Source organism: Lissotriton helveticus, chromosome 7 (genome assembly GCF_964261635.1).
Source record: "Lissotriton helveticus chromosome 7, aLisHel1.1, whole genome shotgun sequence".
In the NCBI taxonomy this organism is placed as follows: Eukaryota; Metazoa; Chordata; class Amphibia; order Caudata; family Salamandridae; genus Lissotriton; species Lissotriton helveticus.
This window is the reverse complement of record NC_136068.1, coordinates 1,079,300,777-1,079,328,252: the sequence shown is the minus strand read 5'-3', so window position 1 is coordinate 1,079,328,252 and position 27,476 is coordinate 1,079,300,777. Positions and strand designations below refer to the sequence as shown.

Genomic DNA, 27,476 nt, shown 5'->3' with positions numbered 1-27,476 from the left:
CAAGTTTTGGTAGGAAGGATGCCTGAGTGCTCAAAACTATTTTATCTGGGATGAAAGAAAGAAGCATATAGTGGATTGACACAAAGGACCTGAAGCGCATTCACAAGCTGTGAGGTGATAGCATTGAGGAACACAGTCGTGGTAAAAAGGAGCAGTAAAGAACAGCCCTGAAGTGACTGAAATGGAGTGCACATCAGGTAATCTCATCACAGCCGTTGACAAACAATGAGGGCTGATCTGGTGGTCAAAAGATAACCGTTAACTGTGCTCAAAGCAAAGTCTTACCAGACAAGAGACCAAAACTAATAACAGACCGTAAGGGCTGCACCAAGTCACAAATTTGTCCCAACACCAAATTTTGTTGAGGGAGCCTGGTTGCCTAGATGACATTAAACAACTCCAGAGGAAGGTCAAAGGGGTCCAGCTGTCAGCACTCAATCTCCAAACATGAAAGTGGAGATTGCGGTGGCTCGGCTGCAAAACCCTGCCTTAATATTGCGACAACAGGTCCTCCTAGAGAGGCAGCCTGATCAGAGGGCATATGTTCAAGCCCAAGAGTTTTGGATATCATAGTCTTCAAGCTCAATGCGGAGCCACTAGGATGACTTGGTGTCATGGAACTGACACCCTTTGAGGGACCTCTGACTGAAGTCAAGTCAGGAAACCCAGGTTTTAACAGTCTTGGTCTGCCAGAGGTAAAGGTGACCCCTACCAAAGGAAAGTAACATTTGATAGCGCCTAGGCAGATGGTGCCTTCCAGAAGGAACCTTGAATGGCAGAAAAAGCCAGAGGATAAAAAATCTCTGAATTGCCAGCAAGGCTCCAGGTGGAGGGTAAGGACATCCCAAAGAAATGACAACACCTCCGAAAAACAGGAGTAGACTGGAAAGAGCAGACGAATTCTGGAATTGGAACTACCAAAGTACTGGGGAGAAACCTCTGGAGCAGTTCCATTGACTCCAGGAACAGGACCAAGAGCAGGCCTTTGAACAATCCAGTTGTGAAATCATCTTATGCTTGGTGGCATAAAGCTTCACCCTGCGTTCTCTGATGGCTGTCTGTCTAATCAAGGTGGAGTTGCCACAGGGCTTGGATTCGTGGCTTGATCCCAGGCACCACAGTCACAACTATTGGGGATCGGTCACATACATTTGTTTGCGACAGTCGCTAAAGGGATTGAAACACATCATTTTAGTGGGTGAAATTCCTTGCACACTATAAGAAATGTTGTCAAACTACCTAGGTATGTGTCTTGGAGAGACAAGATGGTACTTTGGATCCACGTCTGTTGAAGTGGAAAGAAAAGAACTGACATCAGTGCACAGGAGTGGCACCTATATAGGCCCTGCATGTCACTTTCGGAGCAGAACAGCATTTGTGCGCAAGTGCAAGTCACCATCTTCTGGCACTCAGGGGGACTATTGAAAACTTCCTGTATTCAGTCTGACGCCCAGGGAATATTCAAAAGGTGAGGCATCTGCAGCTTGAAGTCTATATGAGAAATTGCATGCAATTTTACCATGCTTCAATACAATTCTGAATGAGGACCTATGAGTGCCCATAAGGTCACATGTAAAGAACTTTAAGGAACACAGACATTTAGTTTGAAAAGTAGACCGTTTTCATGAGCCACCGCCATGTGTATTACATGGAAGTTGTCTTCTTCCAGTTTGGGACCGACACATGGAAACACATACATTTTTGTGAAGCTGTAAAGGGATACACCCATGCACACATTTAATGAACCTGCAAAGAAACACTTTCCAGGATTATGACTTATCACCTGTATTTCTGGACTTATAACTGTAGTTGCCACAATATTCTCCCAGGTGTCCCTGCTCCGCTTGGTGGAGAGTGTGCCATCAAAGCCAACAGGCCCTGTAGTAAAAAAAAAGGGAGAAGGATACAAATAAACTGCATTGCTAAACACAGAGAAAAGGGTATAGAGTCGTAGGGTAGTGAAAACACGTTGGTGGCAAAAGGGTGTGAGAGACTCTCAATGTTATGTGAAAAAGGCCAATAGCCAATTAAAAGGCATGGAAATACCAACAGATCAAAGGAGGAACCTTCTGGTATGTATCATTTGGCAAAGTAAAATGAGACTCTTGGTGCACAATTTTGTGCAACACTCACGAACTACAACAAAGTGCACCCTTCATGGAGGTGTGTGTCCCACGTAACTGCATTAGGGCACTTCACTGAAATGGTGAAACATACCTATTGTTGTCAAACTAACTTACGGGTAAAATGGGTATATCAGTAAGACCTGATAGAAATTTGAGTGCTTCCTGATTTTTACACTGTTGGTTACTTGTACTGCAGCTTGTGAAAGTGAACAGTCTTCCCCAAACCGTTGTTTTAAAATACCGAGGGATGTCCACCCGAGTGTTTTCTAGGATGTAAGGGCACACTAAGGATATGTTAAATTTGTAAGACAGTAGCACAGATTGATAAAATTGTACTGACAAAACATGAGTTGTATAACTGCAAATAAGCAAAATGACTGTAAGCTATTGCTGTCCCTTAAGTGCTGCACCATAGAAATAGTTCAAAATACAACTGTAATTTCTGAGCCAACCCTATACCAATCATTGCAGCTATCACTTGAATATGTCTGAGTTGGACTGTCACTCTCCAAGGTGCCACTTACTCTTGATCAATCACTACTGCAGCGTCAACAACAGACTTGGAATATCTTAGGTGTGCCTACCTATGTGGGAATTGCAGACAAGGGCACTGAAGTGGTTTTTCAAGGAGGTTTAGAAGATACTGTAATCCTATGCAGTTATCCATGGACATTGTACTTCATGTATCATGTAAGTTATTAACACTGGTTTCAGTGATGGTATGATTTCTTAAGCTACCTCAATGAACCATACCAATGTGGAAAAGTAAATTTTGCCATGTTCTGTGTCCCTACGCCCCATCTTTCATATGTTATGAATGCATGACCAATATGCATATGTTATTCCCCATTTCTGATTAATGACGCAATTACAGTTGTGTCCACCTCTAATATGTTAGTTTCCAGTCCTCGTGAATACTACGAATATCAGGCCTATGTAAAATAATGTTGCCACGTTTCTCAGTGTGCACGTTATTCCATTATAAAGTCCCCGTTTCTAGGCCTCAAAAGGGCCCGGACCCTGGATTCAGCTCCTGTCTCCTGAAAGCCTCGCTGAGGAGCGATACAGCCCCCACCTGTATCCTCGACCTTTCACTTACTTCCTGCCTCGCACTGCCCGGTGCACCCCGGCTCTGCCTCTAAGTCTGCCAAAAGTATGTTATAGTTCCAGCTATCAGTTCAGTCCTCCTCCTTTGCATTCCTAAGCTACTGAACTGCATCAATAGTTTCCGTCGTTGTCTAGCCTTCTCGTCTCCCTGTTAGAGAAATACTGTATTTAATGGTCATTTAGTATTCTTCATCACGCATTTCATGTAGAATAATGCATGGTCCAGTCTTAGAATCAAGTTAGCCTCTCCCCTCATGACTTCTAGTTTATATCAACATGTTCCCTAAACATTAGATACCAGATAGGGTTTAGGTACATGTCGCTCCGACCCTCCAGACTCTAGTCTCTGCTCCTAGCACAGAGTTCGTAGCCCCCAGCTTCTCCTAGTAACACGTCATTGCCAGTTTTCGCGCACCATTAGGTTAGAGGTCCCGGCTCCTTAGGTAGCCCCCTCCTATGTGTCCGCCCATTCATGACATATTCTGTTACGTTTTACTTCACATGTCTAAGTAAACTCCCAGTTACACCTCTTTTTACTGTTATCTCTCGCGACTGCTACACGTCATGCCTTCTGCTCCACCCACTGCTACGCCTACTGCAATGTAATGCTATGTGTTTGCGTTATGTATATAAATGAATGTCTTGTTATTGAATGTTAGCGCGCTCATCCCAGACCCAGCCCCGGCAGCTGCCGGGCCTCTTTTCCCCTGTCATCCTGTTCCCATGCAGGTTGTCCTGATCCTGTCCTTATGCTGTAATAAACCTGCAGAAACTCCTAACTACCTCGAATCTTGACTCTTATTTATTGAGCTATCTGTTATTCATTCATTCATCCAAAAATAGGGTATTATTTATTTATTTACCACATAATGGCGCCCGAACAGGGACTTGCCCTTTCCCCACGCGTCGGTGAAGCCACGCCGACCCCCTGACCCTCTGCAGTCGTGACGGAACCATACCGTGCACCTGGCAGATATTTCTGCTTCAAGTATCCCTCAGGCCCACGGAGGAGACGGAGGAGGCGGTCCAGCATCCGAACGAGACGGTGGAGGAACGCGGCGAGTCCCGACCAGAGCCCAAGCCGAGAGTCCAAGGTCCGAGGTATCCGGAGGTCCACCCGTAACTGAAGTCCGAAGTCCGAAGTTCGTCGTCGTAGTCCAGTCCCGTCCGAGGCCTTCCGTTCCGTGCTGCCCGGTGAGTACCATTGCTGGGGTAGTGTCTAGACAGGGTCAGTCTAAATTGACTCTGGTCCGTGGGTTGGTGGTACCCAAGCTCACAAACGAAGTGTTCACCTAGGTGGATACGGGTCTTGATGTGTTCCTTTATGGGACCGGTATGTTCCGTACTGTTATAGCAGTGCATCCAGTAACTCTAGTCTGTTCCGTTCTCGAGAATTCTGTTCTGTTTTCAGTATTTCCAGGTAGTATTCTGTTCGAACTGTTATTTACGATATTGTTTAACGTATTTCCAATGTCGTGGTATGCCTGAATTGTTTCCCCAATTGTTATTGTTTTTCGTGTATTGTATTGTGTTCCGATTCAAGTTTAGAATGCCGCTCTTTTCCAAGTTACGTCAGTTAAAAACTAGAAAGGGTCTGCTGGAAGCAGCAGTTCCTGTTCCGCCTAGGGACAGTCCAGGTCACTTTATGTATCAGAAACATGGCATAAGCGCCATATTGTATCTAGATTTATGGGTAGAGTATACCAAACAGTTAGAAGAAAAGTATAGATGGCCCGTATCGGGTACATGGGATGCCGAATGTATCATGCGAGTAGAAGAAGCATTATGGAAAAAGAAAGCCAGACAGTCACAGAAAGATGCCATCGAGTTATGGCGTAAGGAAGCGCATAGAAGAACGGAAAAGGAAGTCAGAAAGTCAGAGTTAAGTAGAGAATCCCAAGAACGAACCCAAGAAAGAGAATTAATCGAGATAGGTGAACAAGTTAAAGCCGAACAGTCAGACAGACAGAGGCATGCCCTTATTAAGGGTATGTATCCTCTCCTTGCCGAAGGCTCGCCAAAAGCGACCCCAGAGGCACCCAGTAATTTCCCGCCACCATTAGTTCCGACCAAGCTACGTCACAAACCGACCGCAGCTGATATTTTTATTTCGTCCTATTTGGACGACACAGTTCCAGAATATGCAAATCCTGTTCGCGCTCCGCTAGTCCCTGTAAATCAGGCACTTCCCGTTCCTCCAGACACCGGAGTACCTGTTACGGTACCCCCGGGTCAGCCTGCCATACAAGTTCAGCCCACGTTACAATTACCGACCCTGCAAGCACGAAGAATGTCAGTCGACGATTCTAGTCTAGGGGCCGCAGGAGGAGGTCCTCCTCAAACCCCGCCGCCACACAAACGTTTATCAGCACTCGAATTACATGCTCAAGCATCACAGCGTACTCCTAAAAGTAATAAGTCTGTTACAGAAATCAGACAAGCCCTTGCCGAATGTGTTTATGATCCAGTTCCAGGCGAATATAATATGGTTTTATATTCCGTACGCGTAAGAAGGGTGACCGAGTATCTAGTCACCTTACCAAATATGAAAGAAGATCTAGACAGAATATATCGTTTCATCCGTACAGGGGATGATCCAGAAAGTATTGGCGAGATCATGTCTCAAAGGAAAGCCGAGATTCAGCTCATGATATTAAAGTTCCTGATCAATTGTCTAATAAGAGAACAAGATTACCCGTCTAAAGATCCCGCCGAAATGAGAATCCTGACAAGGTGGAGTGATAATATAGCCGAGGGTAAGCACAAGACCATTAGTGCCATGGAAAGTATGTACAAGAAAATTCGTAAAGAAATAGTAAGGTTACACGAACAGCGTAAAGCAGCACAAGTAAGTGAGAAAGAAAGTATCTCTGATCCTGAAGAGGAAGACGAGAATCCCGCCAGAATAGCGTATGTAGGGAAATCCAGATTTCCAGATCGCCATTTACGTCTAGAACCCAAGTCTATTTTTCATCATCCAGCACCAGAACGAGAGCCTTGTTCTCTAGAACAAGTATTTCAAGCTACCGATCACATTCTGAAATCACGAGTCGGTTATAGCGAGTTAAGCACCATGCATGAACAAGAATTAGCCCGATCAGCAGTCCGATGGATTACTGATTCTACCACTTTTCCAGACGAAATAGTGGCACAAATGTTTCTGAAACTGCCCCCAGCCGAGCAACGACTGGTGGGTATGTATATGATCCAGCACCTCATTACTCAGTATGAGGGTCAACACTCTGATCCAGGCCCGTTACACGATATCCTGAACGAGTTACTCCAGTACAGATGGAGAGGTCTAGGTACCGATTTAATTAGTGTTATTCTAGAACAGCGTCACAAGTATAGAACGTTCCTGAACCCGCATTTTGTTCACGTCTCACCCCCAGAAAGTAAACCATTCTACATAGACAGACAGAATCCGCTACGAGAAGTCCACCCAGTCCAAGGGGCGGGTGGCGTAATGCAACGAGTGTTTGTATACACTCCGATTTCAAAGATGGAACTCCTCGAAATGAAAAAGCTAATTCCCTGTCATGACAAAGATCCAGCAGGGTTCCATAGAGAATTAAAAGACATGCTCCGTATGGGAGAATACACGTACCCAGATGTCATTAAAATGTTAAAGGTTCTGCTACCCGCAGGGGTGTATGAAAAGTTAAAGGAAAAAGAATGGGAGGTGGGAGAGAAAAAGATCGATTGGACAGCTCTAGAAGCTGAAGACAAGGCACGAGTACCAGGTACCGGTCTTGGAGATAAATGTAAAGAATTACCAGAATTATTGATTCAAGTTTTACCCAGATTATTGACAACTAGAAAAGAAGACTGGGATGCCATCTCAGCCTGTAAACAGAAACAAGATGAAGACATTAGTGATTTTTATTCTAGATTTGAGAAATGTTTCAGTATTAATAGTGGTCTCAAGACAAGTAGTGAGTCATACCCTCATCTTTTCGTTACCAAATTAGTCGAGAATTCAAGTCCACAAATTAAAAACCGAGTTTTGAAAGTCGAAAGCACCTGGCAAGCAAATACTCCGTCCCAGATGCTCCAGATGCTTCAGTATCACCAGAATAGAATCAGAGAAGAGCAAGAACACGAAAGAAAACGTATGAAAGACACGAAAATGAAAGTGCTAGTTGCACAATCTATTCCTCAAGACAGTCAGAAGAGGGGTCCGATTCAAGCCAGTCATCCTGCAGCTCCCGTTAAAGGGAACTGCAATTATTGTAAACAGCCAGGTCATTTTATAAACGAGTGTGCAGTTCTGAAACACAACATAGCTACTGGTAAGACTAAAGAAAGACCACGTCCGCCGAGACAAGAACAAGTTTCACAGATTCCTCAGTCACAGAATGCACAACAGACAGTTACAGTACCGCAGCCTATTGCTGCAACACAGCACGTTACATCGCAGATGTACCAGTATGCACAGTCTGAGTATCCAGAGTACCAGTCATATTCATGAAACAGCCTAGAGAGGGAGGTAGGCTTGCCTCTTATCGAGATACCTGTAGACCAAGAAGGTCCCTATGTACACAGTCAAGTATTAGGGAAAGACAGAAAGTTTTTGATCGATACAGGGGCAAGTAGGACCACAATTAGTCACGCCGAAGTTCCAGGGGCTCCGCTCTCAGGCTCAAGAAATGTTTCCCTTGGATTTTCAGGAAAACCCATAGTTAATGAAATATCTCAGCCAGTTACTCTAGAAGTAGGTCCATTGTCCCGTACTACTGATCTGTTACTTACTAAGGCATGTCCAGAAAATCTGTTAGGTATTAAGACACTGAAAGAGTTAGGTGCAGTTATTTGCTGTTCCCCAGAGGGAATACGTCTGTTCCTACGTGACTTTAAGGGTCACTATGTATTACGAGATTTTGATTCCAGATTGTCTAATGTTCCGCAGCATTTATGGGCGCAAGGTCCAACTGATGTAGGTTACATGCAAATCACACCCTATCGTGTGACTCTCAAACCAGGTGTAGTGTTACCCCGAATCCGACAGTACAGATTGCCACCTGAGGCTGTAGCAGCCTTATCCAAAATTATTGACGAGCTCATGGCTCAAGGAGTAGTTGTAGAAACTGACTCCAATGTATGCAATTCTCCGATCATTCCAGTCATGAAACGTACTGATCCAAATGCACCCCCAGTATATCGATTAGTGATTGATTTACGAGAGCTTAATAAATGTATTATTCCTCAGTATCCAGTTGTTCCAGACATTTCTTCCCTGTTAACTGCCATTGATTCCGAAGCCATGTTTTTCACTGTTATTGACCTCAAGAATGCATTTTTTAGTGTCCCAATTCATCCAGACAGCCAGTTTCTTTTCGGATTTTGTTTAAATGGAAGGAGCTATATGTTTACACGCGCTCCTCAAGGTTTCACAGAAAGCCCTAGTATTTACAGTCAAGCACTCAAGAGACAACTAGACAATATTCACATGCCAACTGACACTGCCCTGCTCCAGTATGTCGATGATCTACTGATCACAGCCCGTTCTGAACGTGCTTGCGAGCGAGCATCACTTACAGTTCTGTATTTTCTAGCCGAGATGGGGCACAAGGTGTCACCTTCAAAGCTTCAATTCTGTGTCCAGCAAGTGGTATACTTAGGACACTTGCTGTCCAAGAGGGGTAGGCAGTTGACACCCGACCGTATCCAGTTAATAGCGAATCTTCTCCAGCCCAGAACCCAGAAGGAGGTACGTGCTTTTATCGGCCTTACTTCTTATTGTAGACAATGGATTCCCCAGTATGCATTTCTAGCCAAGCCACTGATACAGTTAACGACACAGGAGGCAGCCGTATCGACTGTCCTCCCTTGGACATCTGAACATACACTTAGTTTCAACGAGTTAAAGAAAGCCCTATGCCAAGCTCCAGTTCTAGCTACACCGAACTACAGTAAGCCTTTTACACTTTTCGTTACAGAACGCGAAGGTACAGCATTATCTGTTCTCACACAAGATCAAGCAGGTCAATACAAGCCCTGTGCTTATTTTTCAAGCACATTAGATCCAGTCGCCCAGGCGTTGCCTGCGTGCCTCAAGTCAGTTGCAGCCACAGCACTAGCTATCAGACAAAGTGATTCCATAGTTTTAGGACATTCCCTGACAGTACAAGTTCCACATTCAGTAGAAGTTCTTTTAAACCGAACACAAACTCAGCACTTGACAATTGCACGTTTAACAGGTTATGAATTGACACTGTTCCAGCCACACATAGAAATTAGACGCTGCAATGTCCTGAATCCTGCTACACTGTTACCATCAGTTAATTCAAATCCAGACACACATGACTGTGTGGAAGTAGTTAACGTTACGACAAAGCCAAGACAAGACCTGACAGACATTCCGTTACCAGATCCTGACCTGACACTTTATGTGGATGGTTCATGTATGAGAACTAGTACAGGAGAACTAGTCGCCGCATATGCAGTGACTACTGACACTGAAGTTATTGAAACACACCGTATTGATACCCTGTCCGCTCAAGCAGCAGTGCTCTGACACAAGCCTGTATACACGCCAAGAACCTGAAGGTTAATGTTTACACAGATTCACGTTACGCATTCGGAGTTGTACACGACTTCGGAGTGCTCTGGCAGGAGAGAGGTTTTATGACTTCTCATGGAACCAAGATTCAGCATGGTCTCCTTATTCAAGCTCTGTTAGATGCCATACATTTACCGACATCTATTGCTATCATGAAGTGCAAAGCACATACGAAAGTTACTGACATTATTTCCCAAGGTAATGATCTAGCAGACCGCACAGCCAAGCTTACAGCACAGACACCAGACATTCCAGTAAACATGACACATACTCCAGATCTGATTACATGCATGACAGTTAAGGACCCTACACAAGATGTCATAGATATTCAGTTACATGCTACTCCCGATGAAATCAAGAAATGGTCTGTACAAGGAGGGGTCCAGACAGATCAAGGATGGTTAACGAAGGGTAGAGCCACATGGTTTCTCCCCGATTCTATGGTTCAAGTTATTATCAATACCGCACATAGTCCAGCACATTTAGGAGAAAAAGCTATGTTAGACAGTATCCAGAACATTTGGTTCAACAAGCATTTACGAGCTGCAGCCAAGCAGAAAGTCCGTACCTGTATGATATGTTGCCAGTTTAATCCAGGTAGAAGTGTCCCGGTGGAACAAGGTGGTTTCCAGCCCCCTGACCACCCTTTTGAGGTCCTCCAGATGGATTATATTCAGATGGAGCGATGTCGAGGTTTCAAGTATGTCCTTGTAGTTGTATGCGCTTTGTCCAGGTGGACAGAAGCATATCCAGTCCCAGATTACACAGCCGCGACCACTGCCAAGCAGCTGGTTCGTGAATTCTTCCCTAGATACGGACTCCCTAGAGTCGTATATTCTGATAACGGTCAGCCATTCTCATCCGAACTCATGAAACACGTTTCCCTGTTGTTAGGGTACCAGTGGAAGTTCCATTGTGTACGCCATCCAGAAGCAGCTGGACTAGTCGAGAGACATAATCAGACTCTGAAAATCCGTATAGCAAAAATCTGTAAAGACAAGGGTGTGGACTGGTTAGTAGCTTTGCCAGTCGCTCTATTTTACATGCGTATGGTCGCACATTCCAGATCAGGTCTGTCCCCGTATGAGGTCGTATTCGGCCGCCCCCCTAACATGTGGGGTACTCCTAGACCCCGAAGTATTACCGATGTTTCATGTAATATGCTGACAGATTACCTAGCTTCCTTGATGTCTGCCCTCAACTCATGTCGTTCACAGGTTGCCGCCGCATTTCCAGACAATACAGAGGTGGCACCGCACGAGATCGTTCCAGGATCCTTGGTGATGGTCCGCAATTTTGACAGATCAAGTCCGCTGGAACCACGTTGGAAGGAGCCACGTCAGGTCCTCTTGACCACCCGAACTGCCGTCAAGTTAGAAGGCAGGAAGGGGTGGGTCCACCTCTCTCATGTAAAACTTTTCAAAGGACCAAAGCCAGACTTCAAAGACATTGCCAAGAACATTTCCCCGGATTCGAAGGATTGCCAGAACATTGTTTTAAAGGACTGTCCCGCACCAGACTTTATTACAACCCCTCCCTTGGTAGAGAAAACTCCGCAACAGGAGTATAAGTTAAAGCTCAGGTCTAATAAGTCAGCCAGTTTGATTGTATAAGTCCTCCCCTAGGTGAAACGGTTAGACTGTTTCTGACATGTATAAAATAGACCCCCATAGTGAGAGAGTCAGTCAAAGTTCACTCAAATGCATCGTTTTTCTGAGTTTCATACTATTCATCAGCATAATGATTTCCTGCACCAGTTATGCTTTCTATCTGTGTTTTCCAGTTCCTCATGTAAATATGTCTGCTCATGCTACAGTAGAGCACACGTTTAGTGATCTGCCTCCTCACGAATATTCATACCGCCTCGCCATGCGTAATAACACATTCATCCGTATGTTACATTATTCACACCAGACCAGCAATGCCACTAATTGTTGGGTGTGTGGTCGACTCCCCCCTTTCCAGACATCGAAGGGAGTTCTGCCACTGTTTCCTTATCCATTTTCACACAATGGTTCGTGTGGAGCATGGTCCACGCTAACGTCATCCTCAACAGATATGTCTTTTCTTAACAGTACATGTTTCCCAGACAAGCAAGGTTTCCCCCATAGAACAGGTTTAGATCTAGAAAATGAAGTATATAATTTAGGAAATTATTCGTCGAATTTCATGGTTCTGAATGTTCAGTCTGATACTACTCCAGACTCACCCGCTATTTCAGTACTACCAGTCAAAGGCGAATTATGTGTCCATAGTTATGGTTCTGTACATATAGGTCATAGTGAATGTACTACTGTTATCCAGTATAGTGACAGTAGGAAATCTATTTTTAAAGCTTCACGTCATTCTTATTTTGTTTGTGGTCAAACTGCATATGTCCGTCTGCCCCTCGATTGGGAGGGAACCTGTTACATTGCTTTCCTACTGCCACCTGTTTTTCTAGCCCCACCTGATTATCATAGGAATTCTTTCTTAGTACACACTAGACACAAGAGAAATCTCCCGATTGTCGATTATACTGAAACCGCCGCAGAGCAATTCATTGATATAGATAAAGGTGTTTTCCCTTATTTAGGTACAGTTGTAAATAGTAAGCTTATTCGTAGGTTAACAAGAACCCTTGAAGCAGTAGTAGATGAGACTGCCTCCGCTCTAGGTAACTTAACTGAAGAGCAATCCTTTATGAGAATTGTCGTTTTACAGAATCGTCTCGTCCTTGACGTCATACTGGCCGATAGGGGCGGGGCCTGTAGAATTCTCGGATCCAGTTGTTGCATTTTCATTCCAAATAACGCGCCGTCTGTTTATTCAGCTATAACCAGACTCCATAAAATTGCCCATCTGTTACATCAAGATCCAGGCACCTGGACATGGTCCGGTTGGTTCTGGAATGTAATTTCCGCATGGGGATGGAAAGTCCTGTCCTTTCTAGGTATTGCAGTAGCGATCATATTTAGCTGCTGCCTCTGTATACAATGTGGCCCTGCGATTTGCAGCATGTGTGCTACCTCTTGTATTCCTAGTCCCAAGCCCCGTTCTAAATCCCGTTCCAAGACAATTCGAGACGAGCAAATGGTACTGTATGAAATGATAGACGGTATCATGAATATTGATGTTTCCTGATGGAAACGTAGTGACAAGGAGGGAATGTGGAAAAGTAAATTTTGCCATGTTCTGTGTCCCTACGCCCCATCTTTCATATGTTATGAATGCATGACCAATATGCATATGTTATTCCCCATTTCTGATTAATGACGCAATTACAGTTGTGTCCACCTCTAATATGTTAGTTTCCAGTCCTCGTGAATACTACGAATATCAGGCCTATGTAAAATAATGTTGCCACGTTTCTCAGTGTGCACGTTATTCCATTATAAAGTCCCCGTTTCTAGGCCTCAAAAGGGCCCGGACCCTGGATTCAGCTCCTGTCTCCTGAAAGCCTCGCTGAGGAGCGATACAGCCCCCACCTGTATCCTCGACCTTTCACTTACTTCCTGCCTCGCACTGCCCGGTGCACCCCGGCTCTGCCTCTAAGTCTGCCAAAAGTATGTTATAGTTCCAGCTATCAGTTCAGTCCTCCTCCTTTGCATTCCTAAGCTACTGAACTGCATCAATAGTTTCCGTCGTTGTCTAGCCTTCTCGTCTCCCTGTTAGAGAAATACTGTATTTAATGGTCATTTAGTATTCTTCATCACGCATTTCATGTAGAATAATGCATGGTCCAGTCTTAGAATCAAGTTAGCCTCTCCCCTCATGACTTCTAGTTTATATCAACATGTTCCCTAAACATTAGATACCAGATAGGGTTTAGGTACATGTCGCTCCGACCCTCCAGACTCTAGTCTCTGCTCCTAGCACAGAGTTCGTAGCCCCCAGCTTCTCCTAGTAACACGTCATTGCCAGTTTTCGCGCACCATTAGGTTAGAGGTCCCGGCTCCTTAGGTAGCCCCCTCCTATGTGTCCGCCCATTCATGACATATTCTGTTACGTTTTACTTCACATGTCTAAGTAAACTCCCAGTTACACCTCTTTTTACTGTTATCTCTCGCGACTGCTACACGTCATGCCTTCTGCTCCACCCACTGCTACGCCTACTGCAATGTAATGCTATGTGTTTGCGTTATGTATATAAATGAATGTCTTGTTATTGAATGTTAGCGCGCTCATCCCAGACCCAGCCCCGGCAGCTGCCGGGCCTCTTTTCCCCTGTCATCCTGTTCCCATGCAGGTTGTCCTGATCCTGTCCTTATGCTGTAATAAACCTGCAGAAACTCCTAACTACCTCGAATCTTGACTCTTATTTATTGAGCTATCTGTTATTCATTCATTCATCCAAAAATAGGGTATTATTTATTTATTTACCACACCTACATATGTCAATATTGGTTAAGCAATTTTCAGTTTCAGGGGGAAGATATTATTTACACTGGTTTAATTACTGTAATACTTTTTTTCAACAAGATCCGTGTGTTTTAGGATACTTATGTTAAGGTCTGAGCGCCTTATTGTCATTGTGCGTGGATGATGCTTACATTGGTTTGGATGTTGGTGAGACTCCTTAAGCAAGCTACACAGGATATGATGGATGACAACAGTTGTCTCGTCAGCGCTTTTGCCCAGAGTGTTTTTCAGCTGATGCAGGTCCTTCTCAATATGCAGCTGCAGGAAGGTCTCTGCATTCATTACACGTGGCTTTATGGTACCCAACACAGACTAAAGAAAAAAATTAACATATTGTCAAGAGGTGACATTGAGCAACATCTACAGGTCTCTAGCAAAAGAAAGCAATTTGCATTGAATGTTCAACACACATTGCTTGACAGTACAAATTACAATCCCAGGACACTTGGGTTCATTTAATGTGCAGACAGACACAGTGCTTACCAACAGTTTTCTGGTGTCACCTCAACACTTTCAGTGATGCTTTTCGGCGCTTAAATTTAACCCAGAGAAAATTGTAACTAAAAAAATAAATCCTACCAGTATCAATGGAAGCAAGAGAACAGCTGGAAAGTAAAACACCATAGCTTGGAATATGAATTTATGGATAATGCAAGTGAAATGGGAAGAAATAAACAGAGGTGATGCAAACACTAAACAACTTACTAGCCATAACTATAATTGGAATCTACTGCTCTCAGTTTCTGTGTCAAATGCATGCTATTGGGCAGATTTTATAGCTAATTCCCAATACTGATTTCGTAGGTCTTGACTTTATGTTTTTGAATGTCTCAGTGAGTAGGACTTGACGTTCTCTTTCACAAAACACTTCGTCCATGCCTATAAGGAGACACGCTCAAAACAGAATTCATCTAAGGGTGAACTGTAGATACGGGTGATCTGTTGGAAGCCGGAGTCCCCGTCCCGCACCACTGTCACTAAATGCGAGACCCCGGACTCCTCACTCAACGTTAGGCCAAGTAAGGACACCGTTAGAGATAGCCCTGCTCACACCCTTAGTAGCTTAGCCCGAGCAGCCAGGCCTATCTCCAAGGCACGAGTGTACTGTATGTGCAACCACACCCACAGCAACCCCCTGGTGACACCACAAATGTACTCCACACAAGTTTGATAAAAAAAAAAAGAGTATAAACTTTATAAAAAAAGATATACGATCAGACCACACAATACAAAAGCCAACATATCATAAAGGGTAATATTCGTTACGGCTGGCTGGTAGGTTCAAATCCCAACCACCGCTTTAAAAATGCTATGCTGGTCGCAATGCTAGAATCACACATGTTGCAAAAGACAAACAATAACGCACTGCGTAACGATACAATCCTGTGCTGGGAAAAGCAGAAATAATACAATGTGTAACTTTACACCCCGGTACCTTGCAATGGGAGAAATAATGCAATGCGTACCGCTACAATCATGTACTGCACAATGAAGGAATAATGCAATGTATCACACCCCTCACGCGCTTTGCAATGAAGAAATAATGTAATGCGCTCCGCTACAATCAAATACGTTGCAATTAAGGAATAACTCAATGCATAGCTACAATCTTGTACTTTGCAATGAAGAAATAATGCAATGCGGGCCACTACAATCCTGTACTCTGCAATGGAGAAATAATGCGTAGCGCTACAATTGTGTACTTCGTTATGCAGAAATAATGTCAGGCGTCATAGGACAGTCCGGCAGCTCGTTAGCAGCAATATTGGCAATGTGTATTACGACAATCAGCCTCTTCGATAACAGTTGCCCCCCACACGTATCAACGATGACAAAGTACAGCTTCTCACTCTGGCTCCAGTACTGCCACTCCTTAGGTCAGTACGGACCCCAATCTGAGCCGAAGCAAAGGCTCACGTCGCCAGAAGGACTGAGAGGCCGAGAGTGTCCCTCTGAGCCCGCACCCCACTCAGGTAGTAATCCACATTTCCTGGGAGCGCGACCACACTCTCCTCTCCTCCTTCAGCGAACTGGGACTTCCGTGCAGAACTTTCTCAATGGGCCACAGCGGCTCTGCCTGCCAGCTCAGCTCAGCTCCTCCGGGGCTGCCGGTCCGGGCCGCAACTATTAGGAAGGTGTCAGGCAGCCGCGGGGCAGACGTACGCCACGCCTCTGAGATTACTTTACTCCGGGTTCACGTTCCCCACAGCATCCTACGGGTTTCCTCGGGCACAAAGCCACATACACAACGCTGATGGGACTTCACGTCGACTCCGAGTGCACGTTCACCAGGCACTCCTTCCTGCGGTCTCAGTTGGCATCAAGACACGCACATCACACTACAGAGACTCACTTTCTACTGGTGCACACGATGATTAGCTGATCACCTCCACAGTCCCAGGTTGCACCAAAGAACACACAGTGCTTCACTGAGACTTATTCCAACTCCAGTGCCCCGATATCCAGGCGCTCTTCACCAACGCCCTCGGCCGCACCACGACACGCTCAACGTGTCCGAGCCTCACTTCTCCTCAGGTGCACTCGATGACCAGGCGCTCTTCACCAATGCCTCCTGTGGACCTCGACAAGCACCCAGCGCATCCGAGACTCCCTTCACCTCCGATGCACACGCTGACCAGACGCTCTTCACCAGCGCCTGCGGTGCACCACGACACACACCATGCGCATCCGAGTCTCACTTCACCTGCAATACACACACTGACCAGGCGCTCTTCAGCACCCCCTGCGGTGCACCACGACACGCACCCAGTGCATCCGAGACTCACTTCACTTTCGATGCACACGTTGACCAGGAGCTCTTCACCAACGACCCCTGTGTACCACGACACGCACCCAGTGCATCAGAGTCTCACTTCTCCTCAGTGTTTCTAAGATCACAGGGCACACCTTCCGAGGGTCTCAAACAGCCACAATATGCGCCCACTGCATCGCTTGAAACTTCTCCAGAAACTTTTATGTTCCAGTGTTTACAAACAGAGAGCCAGCTCACCTCGGGTCCTTGGCGTAACAAGACACCGTACAAAGCACAGTCTTCATCAAGCAGGAGGAACCAGCGCACGAAGCACAGTCCCAACAGCCTCTTCCTTGGTTCAAACAGCAAACTGCAGACAGCCCCAGATCACGAAGCATGGGTTGGTCCTTCCCAGCAGTCTTTTCAGTTGTTCCGTCCTTAGCAGAGGTTCCGCTGGACCACGAAATGGGTCCAAGCCTTTTCAGTCTCAATCCATTTCTATTCCATTCCAACGTTCAGGGGTCTCAGCTCTCATAGTTCTACCCCTAAATGTCTTTGAAGTTCGTTGTGCTTGTGCTCAGGGGTTCCTGACACCTGCCTAAATCAGTTCTGGGTGTCTGCCTCCCAGTGTCACGTTTCTCCCTTTGATACTGGGGGTCTGGATCCTTAATTACTCAGCAGGAGACAGGTCAATTGTTTTATAGCAGCAACCCAGGCCTCTTCACCTCCCGGGGCTTCTCCTCGCCTTCTCTCCAGATGCAGGTCAGCCTGGTGCCATCTCAACCCCCTCCCGGGTCAAGACCTCCCCAGCTCCTCTCACCTCTCAGATCCAGACAATCAATCCACATTCAGCAGAGACACCCAGAAATGCTTAAAGCATAAAACTCAGCCACTTTCTAAAAGAGTGGTTTCTGAACACACAGTGACAAACCACTTTCATACATACTAAACTTAACCTCTCTATTTTAAACTTATAGGAAACTGGGCTAACAAAACACAATACCCAGCCTCCCCTGATTCGGTCCTATGGGCAGGATGGCCTTTCACCAGTGAAAAACGGAATGGAGTCTTTTTCACTGTCAGGACATAGCACACACCTCGGTAAATGGCCTGCCTTTTACTTACACTGCACCCTGCCCAGGGGTTACTCGGGACCTACCACAGGGGTGTCCACTGTGTACGCAAAAGGGAAAGTAAGGCCTGGCAAGTGGTTGCACTTGTCAGGACAACATGCCAACTTAGCAAACTGCGCGCAGGCCCTACACTGCAGGCCTGAGTTCCTTTCTCCGCGCATCTTTGCATTACTAGCCCTGGCACACACAGGGCACATCACTAGAGACTTTACTAGTAAGGCAAACATACCAATCATAACCAACCAGTTACCAATTACCATTACACTTTACACAGGGAACACTTATACTTTGACACTGATCAGCAGTGGCAAAGTACCCAAAGCATCTGAAAACAAAGGCGGTAGAGGCAAAATGTCAGGGGTAATCACGCCAAAATATGCCAGGTCTAGCAAACACGTATACAGGTTCCAATCTACTGACAAGTTGTACACGCTCCAGTCACATTGCAGCAAATTGATGTAATACTATTATGAACAACCAGGCTGTACACAACTTTTTCGTTTGGTTTAGATACTTATTCTAAGAAGGACAGCATAAGTCATTAAAAATGGAAGTATTAAACTACTTTTCTTCGCAAATTGGATTCAACCCCTGAACAACTGAGGTCTATTCACCCAAGTGCTGAGTACTTTTTTGTTTTTTTGGAGTACTTTACGGTTAGGCCTCCATAACTTTTTTTCACATAAGGTATCCACAATAAATTTCTATCTTTTTTCCCCAACATCCAGGGGGTTTTTAAGGTACCCAGGGTTTGTGGATTCCCCAAGAAGGGACCGAGAAAATAGGCCAAATATAGCAAAATCTTGAGTTTTTGGGGAAAAATTGAAAAAAGGGCTTGTCAAAAAATTGTCTGTTTCGTTTCCAAAAATGGCATCAACGAAAGCTTTGCTGTGCTAAAGTCACCATCGTCCCAGCTTTCAGGAACTTGCAGAGCTGAATAAAAAATAACGTTATCGTAGTTTTTGCATTTTTCAAAAAGGTAGCCCTTTTTAGGGCGAGCTGACGTTAGCATTCATGCGAAGCATGAATGCTGTCAGCTCGCCAACTAATGCTATCCGTATTTGGGAGAGTGGACACCAAAGTGTCACGAGCTTTCCCAGTGTCGGATTTCACCGCGGGAGCGAGCGCGCTTGCGCAGACCGCAGGGCTTGCATGCAAACACGGCGCGCACACTGGGACACACAGGCGCGCGCGCGTACACACACACATACACACGCTGCAGCCCCACTCACCGGGACTTCTACTCCGCAGGACTCTTCCGACGTCAACGGGCACAGGGACACCGGCACTCCGCTCCTTGGCTTCCCGGGCGGACGCCGGCTGCACGCAGGGCTCTCCTCTCTCTGCACCGGAGCCATGCGCCAGCCACTGCAGCCTGCCTCCTGGGAAGCTCCGGTCGCGTGTCCGGCCCCGCCCCCGTCCCAACAAAGGTTGCCTGGCTTCCTGTTGAAGCCGGGCTGCGGCGGTGAGTTTGCTTGTTTGTCCCATGATGCAGTCTCTGATGGGAATCCTGTTGCACCCAGATCCCATCTTTAAAAACGAAATTCGGCTTTCCGAGTCAGCATATATAGGTATGTTATATAACCCGAATCCCGATTCTTTTTTAACAATAATACGCTGCGAGGAAGAAGGGCTGTACAGCACTACCACCTGGCACTCAACGCCATCCTAGCCGTTACCAGCCGGGGCAGCGTCAAAGTCATCGACGGCACATCTGGAGCCTTGCTGCAGCAGCCCACGGGCCTGAATCGTGAGTTGGGGTTACTAGGCGGGTCATATCTCCATAGCCACTCCACCTGCTTTTCTCCCTTGTTAGTTTTTGGTGGAAGGGGGTTCTGCCTCTTTGCCTCTTATAGACGCCAAGCAGGGAGTCTCTCTCGCCAATCTCGCCCCTTCCCTCCTCCTCACCCCCTCCAGCTCACCCCGATCTGTTAGTATCATGTTACCCGTCAGACACCTTGTCCTGATTCTTGCCTCATTCCTCTGTGTATGATATTAATGGCCATCTTTTCTGCCGGTGTTGATTGGCCAACACTGCTTTTGCGAGGTTTCCAATTTCTGGGTGTTTTTCAGCCGCACCCTGTGGGACACGGGTGCCTGGTATTTTAAATCTTACCCCTCGTGTGCTTTTCCCGGTTGCCAGACCCCCACCCCCTGCCCAGTGACCGCGGCCGCATTAGGGATGCTCAGAGCCTCTGAACACAAAGGAGCTGCTGTGAGCCCATCACATGCCCCTCACCTGAGTCTCATATGCTGCTCGTTCACTGGGTAGGGTTCTGGATTAAGGGGCCGAGTTGGGTGGCTAGAAAACATGTAGAACTTGTCATGTATGAGCTATTAACCAGAAGCTGGCTGTCCAGCACAGAGGGGCTTCATTCTTGCACACGGTTACTAATGCAGCGTTTAATAAACTCCACCGGAAAAGCAAAGGGCTTTAGGCTCACGTTTGTGCGTTTTTATATAATTAAAGCTACGCATGCAGGCACTTCCGTTTGTTCCTTAGAATTGAATCTGTGACTTTAACTACATGCCATGAACAAATTAGGTGGACGCACACTCCTTGGTCAGTTAGACCTCTTTATAATTTTCTAGGCTAACATCTCTTAAGTTTCGAATCGCACGTTATTCAAATCCTTTAACCAAAAGCCTTGCAGAACATTACTTAAAGTATCACATACAAAAATGTTCCATCCCCCCGCTGACCTTAAGTAAGCACTACTTTCATATTAGCAGTGCTTGGTGCTAGTTCTCAGGCATGAATTTAGTAATTCCCATGGCAATTCAACTGTAACACTCGCGTTGTAACTGTGTTTTCCTTTGGCCTGGAATAATGGTTTGCTGGCATGTAGTAGCGTACCTCTTCGTTTATTTCTAAAGAGAGAATCTAAAATGAGCATGTTTAAGAGAATGTTGCATTGTCTGGGTCTGAAGGCTTTGTGGACTAATTCATCCACTGGCTGGGCCTGTGTTTGACCTCATAGTCACAGGTTCGAATTCCCACGGGTCCACTAAGCCTGTCATCCTTTTGAGGTCGATGACATGAGTTCCATTGAGTTGAGTAGCAAATATGTTATTCAGCGCCAAGATACCCTTCAAGCTGAACGTGCGTTTACAGATGTGCGCACGTCACACACGTTAATATGAAGCTTTGCAATTTAACATGAGAATTTATCTGTATTTGTGCGGAAGCAAAAAACTGAAGCATAATATTGCTGTAGGTTAAACTGTGTAGTGGAGTAGGTGTTGCATTTGCAAAGGTTTAAGCTATTGGCATTGTAAATGACAATGCCTTTTATTTATTAGTTTAAAAAAACAAGACATAAATAAAAGGCAGTGTCATTTACAAATGGCAATAGCTCAAACTTTCGCAAATGCGAGACCTATTGCATTGTAAATGCTTGTTTTCTATTTTTGTGCGTTCAGCCTACTTTCAGTTTGTGGTGGAAACAGGCATAAAACCCATGGGTGATCCAGGAAAGTGGAAAAGTGTGGCTCAATGGTTAGAGCGGCAGACCCTGATGCAGAGGTCTAGCCCCGGACCAGGGTTCAATTCCCCGCCTCGGCGGGTCTTGGGCTCAAAAATTCCACGGACGTGATAATTCTCGCCTCAGTGCCTATTCCAATCATGGAGTCCCACTCTGCAACTCTGGGCAATAGCTTGCTTAATCTCCACAATGGCCCCCACAACGCTAAGGATGCCTGGCCTCCACCTTGGGGGTGCCCAGGAGTGGACACCTCACAGGGAAAGCCAGGATGGGTTCAACAGCAGTATTCATACAAGTGCCTTGATACCCTTGCGGGTGAATAGTGCGCTATACAAGTATTAATGTACAATGTACAAAGCTATAGATTTCTGAAAAGCAGACAAAGTTCTGAAATCGGCATGAGGTCATATGCGTAGATCCCCCAAGGTTTTCTCAAAGACACTAACTGTTGAAATGAAGAAATATTGAAAATGTGCATAAAAAATTATAATGCACAAGTACCAACCACAGCCAGTTTTGAAAGATAGACAACCAGGGGATTATAGGGTGGTGTGCCTTCCGTGGATCTCATTAGTTTTTCTTACAATGCTGTGTAAGCCTCAAACGTTCCTCAAAATCAAGCATTTTCCTTACATTTCTGTGATGAGAACTTAGGAATCAGCAGGAATCCACAAACTACCTGCCATCTAGCATTCACCCATTTATGAGGATAAAAATGCGACCCTACTTGTGTGGCTGAGCCTAGTGCCTGCAATAGGAACGGTTTAAACCAAGGTCAATGTGAGTCCCACTGTGGGACTCCCATTGACTCTGGTATGATCCGTTCCTTTTGAGGTCACAAGGCTCAGCCACACAAGTAGGGTAGCATTTTTATAGGGACAAGTGAGGGAAAGCTGTGTGGTAGAAACTTACTGGGTCTCTGCTGATTCTGAAAAACTAGGTGACAGAAATGCAAGGAAAACATGTGATTTTAGGCAAAGTTTGAGGTTTGCAGGGCATTGTGGAAAATGAAAGGTTGAGAAATCGTCTAAAGCACACCACACTGGATCCCATTCGATTACTAGTTTTCTGAAAAGTCAGTGTATGTCCCTTTTGGGGGTGTCACAAATGCCACAGTATAATGCAAAATCCATAGTATTTAGTGGCCTTTATACCCCGGATGGGGCAGATTACGGGCACCTCCTCAATTGGGACAAACTTACTATCTGCCTCGAGATAGACAAAAAGGCAATATTGCCCCTTCTGGGGTGGGTGTATGGCTCGATATCAAGGTAGGCTGCCCCATCATTTTATTTGTCTTGGCACCATTTTGAATTTCCTGGTGTTCAGTGGACTTTCTGTCCCCCACAGGTGAAAACTGGGGCAAACCCCCATCTGCACCTTGGCAGGTGGGGCAGAAAGATTGGTTTGTCCTTTTTGAAGGTTGGTTTGTCAACAACGCCAGAGTGAAATGCCTGCACCACTTTCTTTTGCCCCAGATGCAAAATCCCTGGTTTTTAGAGGGCTTTCTAAACCCTATCCCGAGGGGGCAGATTTGGGGAAACCTCCCTAATTGGGACAAACTTCGTATATGCTCGAGAGTTGCAGAAAGACACTATCGCCCTATCTAGGGAGGGGGTATGGCTCGATAGGTCAACCGCCCTCCTTTTGTTTGCTTTGGTGCTATTTTTAATTCCCTAGCATTTTATGGGCCTTCTGCGCCAACACAGGGGCTAATTGGTGGAAAACCTCCTGTCTGCTACTCGGTCTTGGGGCAGACACCCTGGCTTATCCCTTTTGGGGTGGGGGAGCGGCCAATTTTAGAATGCAATGCCTGCACTCCTTTTTTACCCCAAATTCAACATCCCTGTTGTTTAGCGTGCATTGTAATGCCCCCCACCCCCCCAATCAGGGGAGAATATCCTATCCTTCCCCCATGAGGTGGGTTGGGCCTCGGTGGTGGTAGGGGCAGGACTGCCAAGAATGTGGGCACCCTATCATGAAAAAAAGATACTGCATAACTGCAGTGACAGCGGGGTGGGGGTGGGGGGGTAGGGGGCAGAGAGTCTGTTGAGCCTTTTTTGTGTTGGGGCAATGGCAATTGCCATAGTGGGCAGCCTCCACACATCTTGTGTGCTTTCTATTGGGGACAGTTCCATCCATTTGCGTCCCAGGGTTCAGAAAGACTGCTTGTGCCCTTTTGGGTGTGGTCATGGTCATACCTATGTTGGGCAACCTCTATTCCAATGTTTTTTCCTTTATGTGTTGTAGGCTTTTTGGGACAGATTTGTGCTTCAGTCACTGCTGCCAAATCATGCATGTGCCTGTGTGTTGGGAGTGCGTGCAGGTCCCAGTGTTTCCGGCATCCCAGCTGCCAGCCTCCTCTGCCTCCTTCCTCCATGCTGTCCTGAAGGATATAAGGAATATGCTACTTACCAGTATGCATCTGTTCTTGGCATAAAGGGCTGCAGAGTTGTACATTTATGAATCGATCGCCATCTGGTGTTGGGCTCGGATGATTGCACTTGTTTTTCTCTTGGAGAAGTCTTTTGTCGTCACGAGACCGATGACTCCTCCTTTGGGTGCTAGTGAGCATGGGCATCGGCTCCATCCTTAGATTGTTTTGCCATAGTAGGGTTAGATGGAGTAGTATAATAGAATACAGAAAGAGATGCCCATGTAAGTGCATCTAAATAAGATATTGTTGGAACAGACACAGGTTTCCGGGAGGCAGGGAGGGCATGTACCACTCTGCAGCCCTCTATGCCAAGAACAGATGCATACTGGTAAGTAGCATATTCCGTTCGAGGCATATGGGCTGCAGATGGTACATTTATGAATAGATTATACAGCAGTTACCTCCCTAACGGTGGTCACCTGTGTCTGTTGCAACCGTTTGAAATAAAGTTTTTAATACAGCTTGGCCCACTCTGGCTTGTTGTGTTGCCTGCACATCAACACAGTAGTGTTTTGTGAAGGTATGTGGTGTAGACCAAGTTGCTGCTTTGCATATGTCATCTAGGGGAATGTTTCCTAAGAATGCCATAGATACCCCTAGTTTACGTGTAGAATGAGCTCTAGGAGGAACAGTTAATGTTCTCTTTGCTTTTATGTAACATATTTGTATACATTTTACAATCCATCTGGCAATGCCTGCTTTAGAGATAGGATTGCCTTTATGTGTTGGGGAAAATGCTACAAATAGTTGTTTAGTTTTCCTGAACTTTTGTGTTCTTTCTATGTAGTACAATATTGCCCTTTTGACATCTAATGTATGTAGGGCCCATTCTGCTACCGTCTGTGGTTTTGGGAAAAAGACTGGTAGTTCCACTGGTAGATTGATGTGAAATGCTGAAATTACTTTAGGCAAGAACTTTGGGTTTGTTCCAAGAACCACTTTATTCTAGTGTAACTGTAGGAATGGTTCTTGTATTGTCAATGCCTGTAATTCACTCACTCTCCTGAGGGAGGTAATGGCTATAAGGAAGGCCACCTTCCATGTAAGGAATTGTATTTCACACCTATGCATAGGTTCGAAAGGTGGTCCCATTAGTCTGGTGAGTACTATGTTAAGATTCCAGACTGGGGAAGGTGGCAATCTTGGTGGAATGACTCTTTTGAGGCCTTCCATGAAGGCTTTGATTGCTGGCACTCTAAACAGGGATAGATGTTGCCTGTTTTGTAGGTACGCTGCTATAGCTGCCAGATGTACTCTAATAGATGTGTAAGCAAGGTTACATTGCTGCAAGTGTAGTAAGTAGCAAATATTTTTTGTTGATGCGTCCAGAGGGTTGATGTTGTTACTGGTACAGTATACAGCAAACCTTTTCCACTTTGCTGCATAGCATGCTCTGGTGGTGGGACGTCTTGCCTGCTTAATGATCTCCATACAGTTTGGAGGTAGATCTAAGTATCCAAATTCTAAGATCTTAGGAGCCAGATCGCTAGGTTCAGTTGTTTGAGATCTGGGTGCATTATTTCTCCATGGTTCTGTGTAAGGTGCATGGGTAAAATTCTTAGTTTTTGATATGGTACCCGTGAGAGATGCAGGAGCGTGGTGAACCACGGCTGCCGTGCCCAAGTGGGTGCTACTAGTATCATGGTCATTGAGTGTTGTTGCAGTTTTCGAACCACTAATGGAATTAGTGGGAGAGGGGGAAAAGCGTATGCAAATTTGTTGGACCACTTTATCCATAACGCATTGCCCTGCGACAGGTGGTTTGGGTACCTGGATGCGAAGCTTTGGCATTTTGCGTTCTGATGAGTGGCAAAGAGATCTATCTCTGGTTGTCCCCATCTTTGGAAGAATGGCTGCAGTATTTGGTTGTGCAGTTCCCATTCGTGTATTTGTTCTGACTGTCTGCTTAAGATGTCTGCTATCTGATTTTGAACTCCTGGAAGGTGTTCGGCTAACAGATAGATGTTTTGAGGAATGGCCCATCTCCAAATTTCCTGCGCTAGTCTGGATAGTTGGAGAGAGTGAGTCCCCCCCTGTTTTTGAATATAATACATTGCTGTCATGTTGTCTGTTCTGATCAGGACTGCTTTGTTGAGAATGTGCATTTGAAAGGCTTTTAATGTTAGAAACACTGCTAGTAGTTCTAGATGATTGATGTGCAGTCTTTTTTCCTGTACACTCCATCTTCCCTGTACTGTATATTTCTCCATATGCGCCCCCCATCCGGTGAGCGATGCACCCGCTGTTAGTATCACTTGTGGAATTGGTTCTAGGAACGACCGCCCTTTGGAAATGTTTGTTGTGTTCCACCACTTCAGAGAGCGGTGTGTGCGGTCGTCTACCAACACCAGATCTGTAATCTGTCCTTGAGCCTGATTCCACTGTGTCGCTAAGCATTCTTGCAGCTGACGCATTTGTAGTCTGGCATATGGTATTAGCAGTATGCAGGATGACATCATCCCCAATAGCTGCATGAACACTCGCGCTGTTAGTGAATGTTGTGGTTGAAATCTTTGAATCAATGTAAGCATTGTTTGAATCCTGACTGGATTGGGGTATACTTTGGCTTTCTCTGTCTCTATAGTAGCCCCTAGATATTGTTGAACCTTGCTTGGTTGCAGGTGGGATTTTGTGTAGTTCACCGTAAACCCTAACTGGTGCAGCAACTGAATTGTCTTTTGTGTGTTTTGAAGACATTCTTCTTGTGACTTGGCCTTTATTAGCCAGTCGTCCAAGTAAGGGAAGACATGTATTTGTTGTCTTCTTAGGTGAGCTGCAACCACTGCTAGGCATTTTGTGAACACTCTTGGCGCTGTTGTGACCCCAAATGGAAGGACTTTGAATTGATAATGTTGTCCTTCTACAACAAACCTGAGGTATTTCCTGTGGGCTTTGTGAATTGGGATATGAAAGTAAGCGTCTTTTAGATCCAGTGTAGAAAGAAAGTCCCCTTTCTTCAGTAAAGGAAGTACTTGTTGGAGCGTGACCATGTGGAAATGTTCCAAATTTATGTATGCATTGAGAGGTCTGAGGTCTAGTATTGGCCTTAGAGACCAGTCTTTTTTGGGAATCAGGAAGTATAGAGAGTATACTCCTGTTCCTTGTTGGTGTTTTGGAACCTTCTCTATGGCATGCTTTTCTAGTAGTGATAGTACTTCCTGTTTTAACAGTGTTAGGTGATCTTGACTCATTGGACGCTGTTTGGGGGGGATGTTTGGTGGGGTAGCTGTGAGTTCCAGGCAATAACCATGTTGGATAATTTGTCGCACCCACCTGTCTGATGTGATGTTTTCCCAGACAGGTAGGAACTGTGATAGGCATCTCCTAAACGGTGTTATATGGTCTGGTGGGAGCTGTATGAAGTCACTGTTTTGGGGTTGGAGAGTTGCGGTTGTTGTTGTTTACGCGACCTCTACCCTTGTTGTTGTTACCTCTGTAACTGCCTCTAGAATTACCTCTGGGTGATGTTGGTG

At 45.6% G+C, this 27,476-nt stretch overlaps 1 protein-coding gene across 2 annotated transcripts in view; it reads right to left on the bottom strand.

Annotated features, from left to right (window-relative positions):
• The window catches only part of RNF213 (ring finger protein 213), a 2,973,532-nt gene that overhangs the window by 348,562 nt on the left and 2,597,494 nt on the right, over positions 1-27,476 (bottom strand). For both annotated transcript variants that reach the window (XM_078654076.1, XM_078654077.1), the window contains exons 55-56: positions 14,328-14,508; positions 1,784-1,878 (exon numbers count right to left, since the gene is read on the bottom strand). In XM_078654076.1, coding sequence (XP_078510202.1) covers positions 1,784-1,878; positions 14,328-14,508 — 276 coding nt within the window. The remainder of the gene's footprint in view (positions 1-1,783; positions 1,879-14,327; positions 14,509-27,476) is intronic.